At 46.5% G+C, this 15069-nt stretch overlaps 1 protein-coding gene across 1 annotated transcript in view; it reads right to left on the reverse strand.

Moving 5' to 3' along the window:
* HIP1 (huntingtin interacting protein 1) overlaps positions 1-14538 on the reverse strand; it is a 135522-nt gene extending 120984 nt beyond the window's left edge. Inside the window, exon 1 of the mRNA XM_075013446.1 lies at positions 14377-14538. Coding sequence (XP_074869547.1) covers positions 14377-14493 — 117 coding nt within the window. The 5' untranslated portion in view covers positions 14494-14538. The remainder of the gene's footprint in view (positions 1-14376) is intronic.
* Positions 14539-15069: the final 531 nt, after the last annotated feature.

Here is a 15069-nt window from a genome sequence, read left to right on the forward strand (position 1 = left end):
GCACGCACATCACATCCTTTGTGGATGGTGTGCTCACTAGAATTAATGTGCATCATTTAGCTCTTTCCTTTTACCACTGAATATTGCTTTCCATTCTGTGTCTGGCAATAAAATTCCTGCAGCCTTGACAAACCTGGCTGAAATACTGAAGAGCAAATGGCAGCTTCTGCTTCAGACAAACCTTGAGAAAAATAATTAGTGTAGCTTGCAAGGCAGAAATATAAAAGTAAACAAGCAGGCTGATATCTTAAATGATCTTTATTGCTACAATGATTTAGGAGAAAGAGAATCAATTCATACTTTCATTAAACCAGGGCAGCCCTCACCGGAAAATCTTTTACTTGAATCCAGCCAATTTGAATAGGTCACTGTTCAATTGTTTTATATTGATCAATCCCTACTTTATTGAACCTGTGCCTTGTTTAAAATATGCACTTGCTGATCTCCTCGACAAAGCTTTTTCCATAACAGAAGACTTCCCATAACCTGAGCTCACTGCCATTTTGCAGACCCCCACATGTTACCAGATGGCTTGAAATCTATTCAAATACAGATACATCCCATGACCTACTACATACTAATCAAACAGCCTGAAAATACAGGACCCAGTCCTGCACCCACCGAGGTCAGTAGCAAAATACCCCTTGATGTCAAGGAAGGCAGGATCAGATCCCCATGATTTTTACAGCACACACTAGTTGAGAGCGAGAGTGTGTGTGCTCGTGTGCACGTGCGCACACAGCAGCCACCAACCAAAAGCACTGGAAAAAGAGGAAGAAGCCAGATGTTACAGCACATTGTTAAAAATAAAAATATTTTCATTGAAGTTAGTGAATACAGGGAGATATAAATAAACCTCTAACATGGACTCACTCAAAAAACAGAGCAGATGACTCATGATCATTAGTTACCAAAGTCAGCTACAATTCTAATCCTGTTAGGTCCCAAGACCTTTCAACTCCTATTTAAGAAATTGAGGCACTCACCCTTCAGAGCCTAAAAGCTCATTTTTCCAAAGGTGAAAGTCTAGTGAACTAATCCACTGTATCACATACTCCCTTATGATTGGTTCATCTGGCTTAATTTGTCATTTTCCACAGACAAGAGCTATTTTTCCCCTGTTCTCTGCAAGTGTCAACATGATTCTTAAAATAACTGCTGGCAAAGGCTATATATAGTAACACTCTGGCACTTTAAAAGGAGCCTTGATTTCCTGTGTACCAGTTGATGTTCTTAGCAAAGCTGATGGATGACTAGAGCATCAGAACCACTGAGAAAAGAACAGATTTTTGAAGTGTTCCATTAGCAGTAAGCCAGTATTTCCAATTAAGCCTGTCACTGGGCCCATTTTGTGCCAATGTATCTCTTCCATATAAGCCCAATACAATTAATAGGGCTGCTCAAGAGCCAAGCTGGAAAACAGTTTGGCCCATTATGTATGTGAGATGAGAAAGAAGAGGGGTAAGGGTAAAAGAGAGCAATCTCCTCCTTACATTAAAGACTATTGCTTTTGGCTGCAAAGACATGTACCCTCTACCCTGGCTACTGTGCTTTGCAGTGAGCTGCTTTCAAGTTGTGATTTACTAAAGAAACTAGAGTCACACCATCAGCTTACAAAAAAATAAAAATAATGATTTCCATTTCATAAAATTTTACTTTCTGTGGTTACAAGTAAGACCTCAGATTACTAATACTTTAAAACATCAAAGAGTCTTTTTGTTCAGTTGACCTCACTTTTGTCTCGTCAGTTTCACAGTTTCTCTAACAGCAACCAAGGGTCCTGTGGCACCTTACAGACTAACAGAAAAATTTTGAGCATGACCTTTCGTGAGCACAGACTCACTTCATCAGATGCTGGTCATGGAAGCCACAGTTTCTCCAGTGTAGTCAGTCTGTTTTTCCTGTTTGACTGTCTTTTGCACAGCACCAAAGGAAAAAAAATCATTTTAAAAATATGGGGAAATTAGACGGAAAAACTGGACGTGGTGGCAGGAGGACTGAGAAGGCAGGAATGGTACCTGAAACTACTTTCAAATCTTTTTATCTGGGTAATTTTCAAGTTCCCATGTTCCTTGAAACTGGAAGATTCCAAATCAGCTTTTTAAGCACAAAATTTCTCTTAATAAAGACTACTAACTGCCTCACACCAATACCAGTTTAGAATTGACGCATCAGTGAGACACACATACAGAATGTTAATGGTTTTGGGGCACATCCTCCCCCTGACTCCCATCTACTACCCACTGTTCCAGTCATTAATGGGCAAAATTCGACACATTAACATGTGGTTTGAACCAGGATGGGAATTTTCTGGGTCATTATGGGGGCTCATTTGTATAGTTGGCTTAAACTGGATTACTATTTTTGGTTCTCTATGCCTTAAATATTGAGTCTGTTCTGGTCTGGCTATGGTCTGAAGAAGTGGGTCTGTCCCATGAAAGCTCACCTAATAAACTATTTTGTTAGTCTTTAAAGTGCTCCTTGACTGCTTTTTTTGTTTTGATAGTATATAGATTAGCACGGCTTTCTCTCCGTTACTATGCACTATGTAGTGAGAGTAAGGATGGCATAATGTGATCTTTTGGAGTGAAGACAGCATTTCTATTTGAGTTTTGTACACTGTGCCAATCCCACTACACAACAGAAAAAATTCTGCCTCTCTCCCCTAGCTCAGTTAGCAAGTGTGGAAGAAGACGGATCTCTGAAACTGAACACTCGCTAGGAAAGAGGAACATTCAAGACTGGTTTTACATATCTGTGAAATGGAAACTTCTGCAGCCGCCACTGCACTTAAAGCTTGGCAGCCGGGCTGGGGAACAAGAGGCTTAGACTTAAAATTAAACGACTCCAGGTGTGCTCAGTATGCTTTCGGCAGAAAGCCTTGAGTTGTATTAATTCTTACAGTTTAAGATTCCATTTTGGTTTCTGTAATTGAATGCTACAAGTGGCTATTAAGCCAAATGTGTTTGAAACATCTGAGGGCAGCATGAATGAAGGCAGAGATATGGGTGTGGCCGAAGGTGACAAAGAAAGCTGCTGGGACTGAATCTTGCCTGTGCAGAGATTTAAGATTGATGCGTGGAGAGAGGCTGATCAGACATGGAAAGTCAGTCTTAAGACACAATCATATCCTGCTAGAGTGTCCTGAGTTAATGACTTTGTAGAGAGAAGCATTGGAAGGAGCCCAGATGTGAGATTAGGAGGGGGCCCATTTTTAAGCATACCTATTTTCTTCCTAGAGTTTCAGACAAAATTCCTCCTCTAGATTCTTCCTGGAAAGCCTCTACAAGATCCCCTCCACACGTTCATAACATGTTCTCCTTACAAGTCAACTTCCTCTTCTGCCAGCACCATCTAACCAGGGCAAATTGCAAAGTCCTACTAAAGTGGCCACTGAAGATAGCATCCCTTTCTAGCTGAATGGTGAGCTCTAGTGCAGTGGTTTTCAACCTGTGATCTGTGGACGCTCAGGGTGGGGGTGAGGGTTCACAGATTGTGTCTGAGATTTCCAAAGGAATCCATACATCCATTTTACATTTTTCAGGAATCTGTAAATGAAAAAAGGTTCAAAAATCACTGCTCCAGTGACACCAAGTGTGAAACCATCCATTTGAAAGCAAATTATTTCCACAAAGAGCCTGATCCAAACCACCTCCCTCTCCAGACTCCAAAGGCCCATATCTTCTGAGCTGCAGATCAACAGGAAGAGGTTTCTCTGCTGCAGACTCACACAGATTTGCTCCTGGTAGGAGGGATGTAAAATCCTGTTTACTTGGTTAACTGCAGCATGCCAGAGACCAATGTGTCTCCAGTTGGACTGAAGTGCCACTGCCTACGGCACACTGGGGATCCAGGCTGCTCTGGCTTAACTTCAGCTATCCTGCCTGCAGTGTTGCCATGGGTAGGGGAGCAGTCCAGCACAGCCAGAACAACCCCAGTCCCCCACGTGCTGCAGACAGGGATGCTCCAGCCAGATAGCACAACTGGTCCCTGACATAACATGGACAGAGATGCTCCAGCCCAGTTGAAGCAGCCTCTGTCTGTGGTGGGGAGCTACTTCAGCCAAGGGTGGGTGGAGTCCCTCCTCCAGCTCCTACCAGTTAACCATAACTTGTAAGCCTCATCCATTTACGATGAGGCTTATCAGTTTGCCATTAACATCCCTACCTGGTACAGGAAAACCTCTGGGTCTCTAAAAGAGAATTCACAGCTTGGAATGGGCAAAGCTGTCCAGATATCTGATCTAGTCAATTAGTAATTATGCTCCTTCTGTTCATTAGTTGTGTTACCAGGTATGTAAGTGATCAACAGACTTAAAACAGAACTAAGCTCTTATGCTTCCCACTCCTTCAGTCTTTGCCGCCTTTTGCTTAAAAAAGAATCAGCAAAGACTGGAGGGTTCAGGAGATAGGAAAAGGGACACCTGGCTTCCACTTCCCCATCACCAGACTAAACCACACCCAGACACACCAGTAGCAATGAAATGTAGACCCCATCCTAGGACTATCAAGCAACTAAGTGAAGCAAGCCAGCGATTCTACTCCACAGATAAGCAGAAGGGTATCAGTCCCTCCATAAAAAGCAAACAAAAAGCCATGGGGTCATTGGCACTCTAATGGTATGTCTGCACTACAGAGTTATTCCACAATAGCTTATTCCGGAGTTATTATTCCAAAATAAACTATTCTGGAATATTGTGTCCACACTACAGGGAAGACCCGAAATAAGCAAAAGTTCTTCCAAAACAATGTGCCCACACACAATAGAGTCTATTTTTGGATTAGAGCCTGCTCTAATCCAAAATAATACATCTACACAGCAGCATTATTTCAGAATAAAATATTCCAAAATAGTTTATTTCAAGACCCTGATCTCCACCTATGCAGCCCCATTCTAAAGTTTCTGTTTTGGAATAGGAGCTATTCCTTGTAGAATGAGGTTTACAGAATTCGAAATGGCAGTTTTGCTGTGTAGACACACACACAGTTATTTTGGAATAGCGGCCGTTATTCCAAAATAACTTTGCTGTGTAGACACACCCTAAGATGATATCCCCAAACCAAAATGCACAGTTACTATACACCATTTCTTAGCCTTAACCAAGCACTGGCAATGGGACACTTTCACACTCAGCAAGAGACCACATGTAGTGAATATTAGTTTTGCACCACTAGAAGGTACTCAAACACTATCCTGATAGGAGTGGTATGAGAACATGAAGAGAACAGAATATAGAACAAAAAGGAAAAAATTAACAGCACATCCATAGTATAATCTCCTGCTTTTCTAAGAGCTTCCCAAGGATACAGCCCAGGTCTCAACGTTCCCATATCCAGTGCAACTTAGATTGACATTCAGAGCACTTCGACTCTTATAGTGACAAAGTAGGCTCCCTCAGCACAAACAAAAGTTCTCACTCTAGTTTTGGCTAATTGCACTCTTACTCTGTTCTCTAAAAAACAACAGAAGTCCTGTGGCACCTTATAGACTAATGGATATTTTGGAGCATAAGCATCTGAGAAAGCGGGTCTTTGCCCACAAAAGTTTATGCTCCAAAATATCTGTTAGTCTACAAGTTGCCACAGGACTACGTCTTGTTTTTGAAAATACAGATTAAATCGGCTACGCCTCTGATACTCTGTTCTCTAAGGATCACATACAGGGCACTGCTGCAAGAGGGACAGGGAAGGGTCACCTTTCTGCTGGATAATCCCTTCATGCAGCTTCCCCTTTTTCATCTAGGTTGCGATGTGAAACACAAATCTGATATGAAACAGGCAGCATGACAGGGAGCAGATGCTGACTGAAACTGAGCAGGAATCAGGGACGTATGCCGCTATACTTTGTGCTGCAATGATGCCAGATTATTTATTGCTGGCTTGCGTGGGAAGGTGTCCCACGGGGGGAGTCGGAATAAGGCAGGCCTCCCCAGAAACCTTGCGAGAATGATTAAAAAGTACTTCTCCAAGAGCTTTAAGGAGATGAGCAGGGAGGATTCCCCTTCCATTCCCAGACACATGAACACATTTTTCCATGAAGCATCTGCTGTGGAGGCAGAGTGCCCACCAATGTACCCCTCAAGCCAGATCAGAGATACCCAACATGATTGAATTTACCGACAATGTGAACTCACCAGAAGTGCCCTCCTAGCCATCAGGGTTCAACAGCAATATGTCCTAGGAGGGGACTTGCTCCAAGGTAAGAAAAGATCCTCACTGGTGGTGAGATCAGCTTCTACCCTTCCCTGATGAGCACTTTCCTCTTCCTGCTCCACCCTCCTCCTCGTCCTCATCTATCACAATGTCATCTTCATCATTGCCCATGCATGCAGGAAGAGTCAGCTGGGAGTTATCCACTGACAACTTTGAGACAGTGGTGGGGTCCCGCCTTAGAATTCCACACAGCTGCTCATAGAAGCAGCATGTTGGAGGCTCTGACCCGGAGCGACCATTTGCCTGCTCTGTCTACTGGTAGGCTTGCCTTAGTTCCCTTATTTTTACACGGCACTGATGGATCTCTCTGCTGTACCCCTTTTCTGACAGGCCTGGTGTGATTTTTGCACAATATCAGCATTTCTGTGTTTGTTTTGGGGTTCTGCCTGAACCGATTCTTGCCCCCACTCCACAATCAGATCCACGCTCTCTGGGACACTCCATGCTGAAGTTCATTTGCACCCCTGGGTATTAATGATTAGGTGTGCTGGTCAGAAGTGCTGGCTGGTCTGCTTGCCGTGCTGGACAGACAGGAAGTAAAATTCAAACTTTCCTGGGGCTCTCCCTGTGTACCTGGTGGAGCAGCACAGCTGAAAGTGCTCACCAGAGCAGTCACATCAGGGCACTGTGGGACACCTCCTGGAGTCCAATAACAACTTTAACAGCGCTAGACCTGCACTGACCCTGAATCAACCTTACAAGATCTAATTTAGCGTTACTCCTCTTGTATTGCTGTAGTACAAACATCAACTTTAAAAGCCATTAATATCAATGGAAGAGGCTTGGTGTTGTAGACTGACTGCTTAGGAAGTCGATGTAATGTGGCCAACATTGACCCTACTCTATAGTGTAAACCAGGCCTTACCTTTCATACACCCTCTTCTCCAATCTCACTCTTTTAAAAAAAGAAGTGGCATATCCAACAGCTGAACTTCTTGTCTATGCCAAAGGAGGCAAATATTCAAGTTACTACAGAGCATGAATCACTTCTCTGTCCCAGCATCACAACAGAATCCTGGAGGGCAAATGCAATGGAAGAGACAGGAAATCAAAGTGGATTAGGTTGCAGTACTATGTTTAATCTATCCAAGGAAATTCCAGACCTTTAGTTTCAAACCTCACCTCCAGAGCTTTTGCCCTCACAAGCATTTTAAAGGCCTATCCAAAACAGTCACTACTGTAGAGAAAAAAAGAAAAAAAAACACATTTCCAGAGGATACAGATGTCACACTGAATTAAATGTTATGGGAAACACAAGTAACAACATTTCTATCAATATGTGTCATGATTCATTACTTCTATTGTTGTTCCCCCCACCCCACCCCCTCCACCAATGCTGTTGCTCAGCTCTTAAAATTTGTTCCATTTTGGCTGCTGCAACAAGCACTAACAGATCCAAACAAGTGAAATGCAGATGTTAAACTAGGCAATCATTTTAAAAGCCTTCACATCCACATGCAATTATAAACTCCTATCTGGTTTTGTATCTGTAAGACAGCAGGATATATATGATCTCAATATCTTTACAGATCATCTTGTCCATTAAAAACCACTTGTGTTGATCGTTAAAGAAACACAGAGCAGTCTAATCTCAGGCTATGTCTACACTACCAGATAAGTTCAAATTCATTAAAATCAATTTTATAATACCTTTTTAGAATTTGATTTGGAGTATCCTCACTTCCCACAGGCTCCCAACAAATTGAACATACTGCTTCCACAGTGAAATCACCAAACATCAACTGTTGCAGCAGTGCATTGTGGGAACCTATCCCACAGTTCCCTGAGCCCCACATTCTGAACCAGGAGCCAGGTGCAGCAGCCCTGGTCAATTTCCTGGCTCCCCGCTAGTAGCTGAGGGCCAGGTCAGTGAACAGCTTTGTGGGATAAATATGGGACACTTGTGGAAGCTAATAAATTTGATGTTAAGACATGGCACTTCCACGCTGGCCTTTAACTGAACTTCTGAATTTGAGCTTGATGTTATACCCATCAGGTAATTGCAAAACTATGATCTCGATACTAGTGTTCCCAAAAATCAAGCGAATGGTATTTACAGTGAGGACAGTCATGCGGCAATATCGAGCTAACTGCCTTAAATTTAAATTTGTCTCATAGTGTAGATGCAGCCTCAGCAGTTCTAGCAGAGCTCTTTTGCATTCAGCAGCAAGTCCATCAAGAGCTCACACATACACACTGGAGCAGTGTAAAAACAATAATATTTGGTTCACAAAGCAACCTGAGTAAGTCACCAACCAAGGCTAGGGAACAAAAGCCGCCCTTGTTCCAATGTGACTTTCATTCCTATCTTACCCAATAGAACAGATTAGCTTTGTCAGAGGAAAAATTATTAAAATCAGGATCTTCATGTTGCATCTAAAGACTAAAGAAACATTCTCATCACATTCAGAGTATCCCACCACTGATCTCATTCCACATAGCATGGGTGATTAAAAAAAAAAATAGAAGTCAGTTCTCGAACACAACTGAACAACCATTTTGACATGCCTTTTCCACTTGGAATACTCCTCTGGCATAGGACATTTCCTTTCCCAGAAAACCAGAAAGATACTGAGGTACACTGGAGAGAGCTGGAGATATAGAAATACAGGTAAACCTTGATTTTATAAAGATCTTGGGAATCAGATGAATCTTTTCAATGAAAGAAAACTCACTGTTTCAAATAAACGCATAAGAGGTTCTATGCAAAGTATGGACACAGATCAAAAAAGTTTTGAACCACGAGTGTTTGAGGAAAAAAAAACATCCTGTAACGGACTGAAAGTCTTCACCACAGTGCCCTGAGATTTCCAGGTACCAAAGAGCAAGAAATGAGGCAACATCTTGCTGGGTGCCGATAAGTACTCATTTAAAAGGAAATGCTGAATAATTTGGCCCTGAAAATAGTTTGCTGGACCTTACTAGCTTGTGCTTGAGACCTTGATGTTCACATATGGTCTGCTCCCATTTAGAACTTATAATAGCATCAAGAATATGAAAATCAGATGATACAGATGTTCCAAGCTTTTCATAGTCTTTTGTTGTTGACTGCAATACTTACCATCTTCTGCTCCTTTGCTATGTGCGCTGACATACAAGCAATAGTGCCGTTATCAGTCTAGTAAAGTTCATCTTCTGCGGGGGAGCAAGGGGCTCTCAAGTGAATACTTATACAGTAGCCCCTCGCGTTATGTGAGGGTTGTGTTCCCACGCACTCTTATACAATTTTAATTTCATGTAAGTTCGGGAAGAAGTTCCCCCCGTGGAATGCAAGTTCTGTTGCTGGGGAAGCAGCAGGAGCATGCACCTGGAGCTCCTTTTGAAAAGTAAGTCCTAGTGTTGGAGGGGGGCAGTTGGGGATGGTTAAGCCTGGTGGTGGGTTGGGGCCGTGGGAGGGGGGCAGGGGGCCAAGCCGAGGGTGGGTTAGGGCTGGAGGGGGGGGAACAGAGGTGGAGTTGAGCCGGAGCTGGGCCACTGGTGGGCGAACAGGAGCCACGTGTTTGGGGGAGGGTTGAGCAGGAGCTGTGGGTGGGAGGATGAGCCCTAGCCGGGCCACCAGGGGTATTGAGCTGGAGCTGCACGGGGTGGGGGTGTGAGCAGGGCCACGGGGGGTTTGAACTGGGCCCATGTAGGTCAGGGGCAGGGGTTGATCTGGGGCCAGGAGTGGGGGAGCCGGATTTTGAATTGTACTGATCTCTCATTAATACGAGTTAAGCACAACTCGAAATCGCACATTTCGAGAGTTTACTGTACTACACATTTGATGCAAAGGTCACATTAGCCTAGGCAGACTGAGACCATTTACTACATTCAGAACTTGCTGCTCTTTATTAGTTTGAATAAAGGCCTTCACATCTGAAATAAATAGGCTTTACTGTTACCTACAGACTCTGGATCACACTGGACATACTGGTCCTGCGTGGCGATTACACTTATCCCCTTTAGTATCTGTTAGATTGCAAGGCTAGTCCCAGTTTCCAGTTTAGGATTTCAAGTATTTTTTCTAGGTAGCTTCCACCACAAGAACAAGAGTCCTTATTCCAAATGTCCAATTCAGACACGTCTCTCTCTTACAAATCCAGAACTGAGCCTTAGTCTGAATCTCTACCAGCAGAGTATTCTGGTTGTTTCCACCTCAGCAGCTGCGTCTACACGTGCACGCTACTTTGAAGTAGCGGCACCAACTTCGAAATAGCGCCCGTCGCGTCTACACGCGTCGGGCGCTATTTCGAAGTTAACTTCGACGTTAGGCGGCGAGACGTCGAAGTCGCTAACCTCATGAGGAGATAGGAATAGCGCCCTACTTCGACATTCAACGTCGAAGTAGGGACCGTGTAGACGATCCGCGTCCCGCAACGTCGAAATTGCTGGGTCCTCCATGGCGGCCATCAGCTGGGGGGTTGAGAGATGCTCTCTCTCCAGCCCCTGCGGGGCTCTATGGTCACCGTGGGCAGCAGCCCTTAGCCCAGGGCTTCTGGCTGCTTCTGCGGCAGCTGGGGATCTATGCTGCAGGCACAGGGTCTGCAACCAGTTGTCAGCTCTGTGTATCTTGTGTTGTTTAGTGCAACTGTGTCTGGGAGGGGCCCTTTAAGGGAGCGGCTTGCTGTTGAGTCCGCCCTGTGACCCTGTCTGCAGCTGTGCCTGGCATCCCTATTTCGATGTGTGCTACTTTGACGTGTAGACGTTCCCTCGCTGCGCCTATTTCGATGTTGGGCTGAGCAACGTCGAAGTTGAACATCGACGTTGCCGGCCCTGGAGGACGTGTAGACGTTATTCATCGAAATAGACTATTTCGATGTCGCAACATCGAAATAAGCTATTTCGATGTTGGCTGCACGTGTAGACGTAGCCAGCAACTACTACTGCCTTTTCTGTGATCTCTTCCCCACCACAGTGTTTTCAGTCAGTCTTTGATAACTCTTAGGCTGCTGGTGCATGGAAACCACAGCCTACCACATTGATTAATATTGTGCATTACTTCCATGAGATCTCTCTTTGGTCTGTCTATCCATCTGGTGTGCTCATAGGCACAAACCCCACAAATAATACTGTTGGCCAGATCCTCTTCCACCACTCTAACTGCCCATCCTGATTCCTGGCCTGCACAATCTCCATCCCTCTCCTAAATTTCTGATGTGGCTTTACGTCTCATTCCCCACAGAAGGCCAGATTCTCTGTTGCCCTACCCCTTGTGCAGCCATTTACATCAATGCATACAAAGTAGATGTAAAACACTCCCAGATAAAAATGGTAGCAGTTTGCACTGGTGCAAACAACTCCATAATAGTAGAAGCTTCCCCCAAGTTCTTACATGACCTAAGTTGTTGTGCTCTTCCCCTAATTCAGCTCTCTTCCACTATATCTCCCCCACTTTGGTTTGGCCACATATCTCTCCCAACTCATCCTTCTGCCACTATCCACTGCTTCCAAGTCTGCGCATTCCTGTATGCCACTCTCTTATGCTAAAAGCACCTTCCCAGTTAGCATCCAGGTCTCCTTCCTTTTCTCTTCCATGGGGGGCGGGGCGGGGAACAAAACAAAACTGAAAACCAAATCCTGCCTATTCCAAGAGGCATTACAGCTACAAAGACCACATGCCACTCTGCGCTGGTTGTGCATTGTACTTGTTCGTGACAGGGATAGGCAGGGAAGTTGTAATTTGCATTGGAACATAGATGATAACCATCTGCTAGCATACTGAAATTGCCTACATGGTGATGCAATGCTATTTAAGCTAACACAAGACCCTAGAACAAAACAAAGTGCACACTGTGCAGGAAAAAAAAAAAAAGCAGCAGAGGCCATGCTGCCACTGGCCCCTCTCCTCCATGGACAACTAAAGTGAAGTGTTCTTTTAGAACTGCGGTGTCCAGTATGTTTGCCATTCACTACATGTTGTGAACAGGACACTGTGGCGTGGTGATTCCAGGCTTTGGAGCTACATGCGGCTCTTGCAGCCTTTAAATGTGGCTCCTCAGAGCCACATGTGGAGTGCCCTCCACCCGCTCCACACATGCACCCCACCGCTTTGGGGGCCAAGTGTGTGGTGGCGGCCAATGTGGCGCCAATCCAGCTCCTGTAGCGGCTCTGGTGACTTGCTGGCATTCAGTTGGAGCAGGCAGGGGAAGCTGGTGGTACCTGGCTCTGGGGTAGGGCATTTATTTAAAGGTGGGGGCTGGGAGTGCCTGGCTCTGGGGAGGGCATTTATTTAGAGCAGGAGGGTGGGGGGATCTGGGGGACCCTGGCCCTGGGAGAGGGCATTTATTTAGAGTTCGGGGGCTGGCAAAGACTGGCTCTGGGGGAGAAGGAGGGCATTTATTTAGAGCTGGGGGTGTGGCAAATATGGAAAGGCGACAACCACAAGTGTGGCAATCCTTGAATTACTATTCAACACCACTGTTTTAGAATATTAGTGAATTGCACAAATCTAAAGATACAAGACATTTTAAAACAAGTAAGACTTATTTTGGAAGTTTCATTAGGCAGTAAGATTTATTATATTAAGTGCATCAGACCAAAGAGGAAGATTCAGAACCAACAGCATCACTGATTCCATTAAACAGGCCATTGTGTGATCATATGAGCACTAGGAGCCTGGAAGAGTAAGGAACACTTAATGCTTATCTGCAGTTGGTCTGGAAACCAACGTAATGATACTGGCGAAATGTGAGAGGATGCTTTGGTGTGCATTACCATTGAGACACATGTGTTTGGAGTTAATTGCAAGATGGGAATCTCTTCTTTTAAAGGACATTACAACTCATCTTTGCAAAAATCTTTAGAAACGTATTTGCACACTGGCTGCCATTATTGTGCCCACCCACTGACGTGTCCATTCAGCTACAACTTTTGAAACATCCACCTGTGGATACAGCTCCTGAGAACCCAAAATCTTTCAACTAATACAATCTGCCTGAATGAACTAGTCCAATATAGAACAGACCAAGGGCAAATCTCTTTGGCTTCCGTCAGCCTAGCCTCCAGGCTTGAAGAATTAAGGGGAAACCAGGGCCAGGAGGCCACTGTTTCTCATCGCTCTGACACACTGCGACAACTGTGGACTCCAGTTGCTGCTCCCATGCCAATCTGTCAAAATCATCTCTTCTGCCAAATTTGTGCCTTTCACATCTGAGTTACAGTTTCAACTTCTGCTCCACCTCAGTGCATACTTTAACACATCAGAAGGTGCATGATTCAACCCACTATGTCACAACCATATTTTAAAAATCTGGGCCTCACCACTTCTTCCCCTCTCTGTGCCTCATCTGCCTGTTTTATTGGTGGTCTAATTTATATCAAGCTCTTTGAGGCAAAGGCATGGTGCCATCTCAGCACAGCTGCAGGTAGAGAAGGCATTTAGCTGGCAGGTGATAAATGGATGAATAGACTGATTGGTACTGCATTTGGGGCTGGATTCCTAAACTGGCCATTTCTGCATCTTCACCGCCCACTGCTATCTCATCCCCCTAACTCTGGGGGAAATGAGTATCTTGGTATTGCATGGCCCTGAGCCCCAGTCCCCCATCCAACTACCCTCCCATGATCAGCCCCCACTTTTCCCCACTGATCAACACCCTTCCCTCATCCTACTCCCCCCCCCCTTCACCCCTAATGCCCTGACACCTCCACAGCCCCCTACACATCCCACTACCAGGTACTCCCGTACCTCCCTCATCTAACCCCCGGCCCACACTAGCTCCTTTATTCCTCAACCCTCCAATGTTGCCACCCTCCACTAGCCATACTCATCTCACCCCCTGCCCCAACACCTCTTTCACCCTCCACCATTCCCATCCCCCACAATGTCCCCACCCCCCAGTGCCCTGATCCCTCATCTCACCACCATCAACCTAGCACCTCCCCCGTCCTCTCCACCCCCAGTGCCCCCCACCAGCTCCCAGAGCTCCTCCCCTCCTCTCACTACACCCCCCGCCCCAACACCTCCCCATCACCCCCCCCACAACTCCCTCCCCTCCCCATACCTGCTCCCATGTCCCCCCTCCTGCAGCCCCCAGTTTCCACGGCTCAACCATCACCCCCCGCAGCCCCCCCACCGTCCTCCCTTCTCCAACCCCACTGCAGCCCCCTCCCTCCTCCTCCCGCTCCCACAGCCCCGCTCTCTCCCTCCTCCCCGCCCCCCCGCCTTCGGCCACGCCCACGGTACCTGGCCGCGCTCGAAGCCCTCGCGCTCCGCCTCCAGGCCGCTGCCGCCCCCGCGCCGGCCCAGCACCTTGGGCAGCGGATTGGGCACCTGCCTCACAGAGCTGCCGCCTCGCTCCATCCCGCCGCCAGCCGCCTGCCGCTCAGCGCCGTGTGCCCCGAAGCCGCAGCGAGCCCCACGCCCGCGCCATTGGCTCGCGAAGCCGCCGCTCACGCTCCAGTCACGCCCCGGGATCCGCCTCAGGCCACCGAGGCCCTGCCCCCTTGCGCCAACTCCCTCTCATTGGCCAGAATGAATGCCAATCTAACTGAACTCCCTATGGGACCGTTCCGGCGCCTCCCAGCCCTGCCCCTCACGGAGCCTTCACAGGTCTAGGAGGCTGAGGCGCCCGAAATAACTCAACAAAACCCCGCCCCACTACTCTCTCATTGGTCCTTTGCTGATATGGTCCCGCCCACGGCTCCACAGCCCTTCCCCTCGCAACGCCTACGTATGTCCGCCCCCCTACGCCCGCCCCCTGCCAATCAACCTCGCCCGGCTCATTTAGAGCGGGGCCGTTGCTTAAAAGGCCAGCTCGTGGGCTGCTGGGCGTGTCCATCACTCAGATCCCGCCTTCCTCTGCTCCAATGGGAGAAGAGCGCTGGAGGTTGTTCAGTCCCGGCTGCCTGAGCAAAGCCGTGCGGGTACCCGTGGGGC

This window comes from Carettochelys insculpta, chromosome 19 (assembly GCF_033958435.1).
Source record: "Carettochelys insculpta isolate YL-2023 chromosome 19, ASM3395843v1, whole genome shotgun sequence".
Lineage (NCBI taxonomy): Eukaryota > Metazoa > Chordata > Testudines > Carettochelyidae > Carettochelys > Carettochelys insculpta.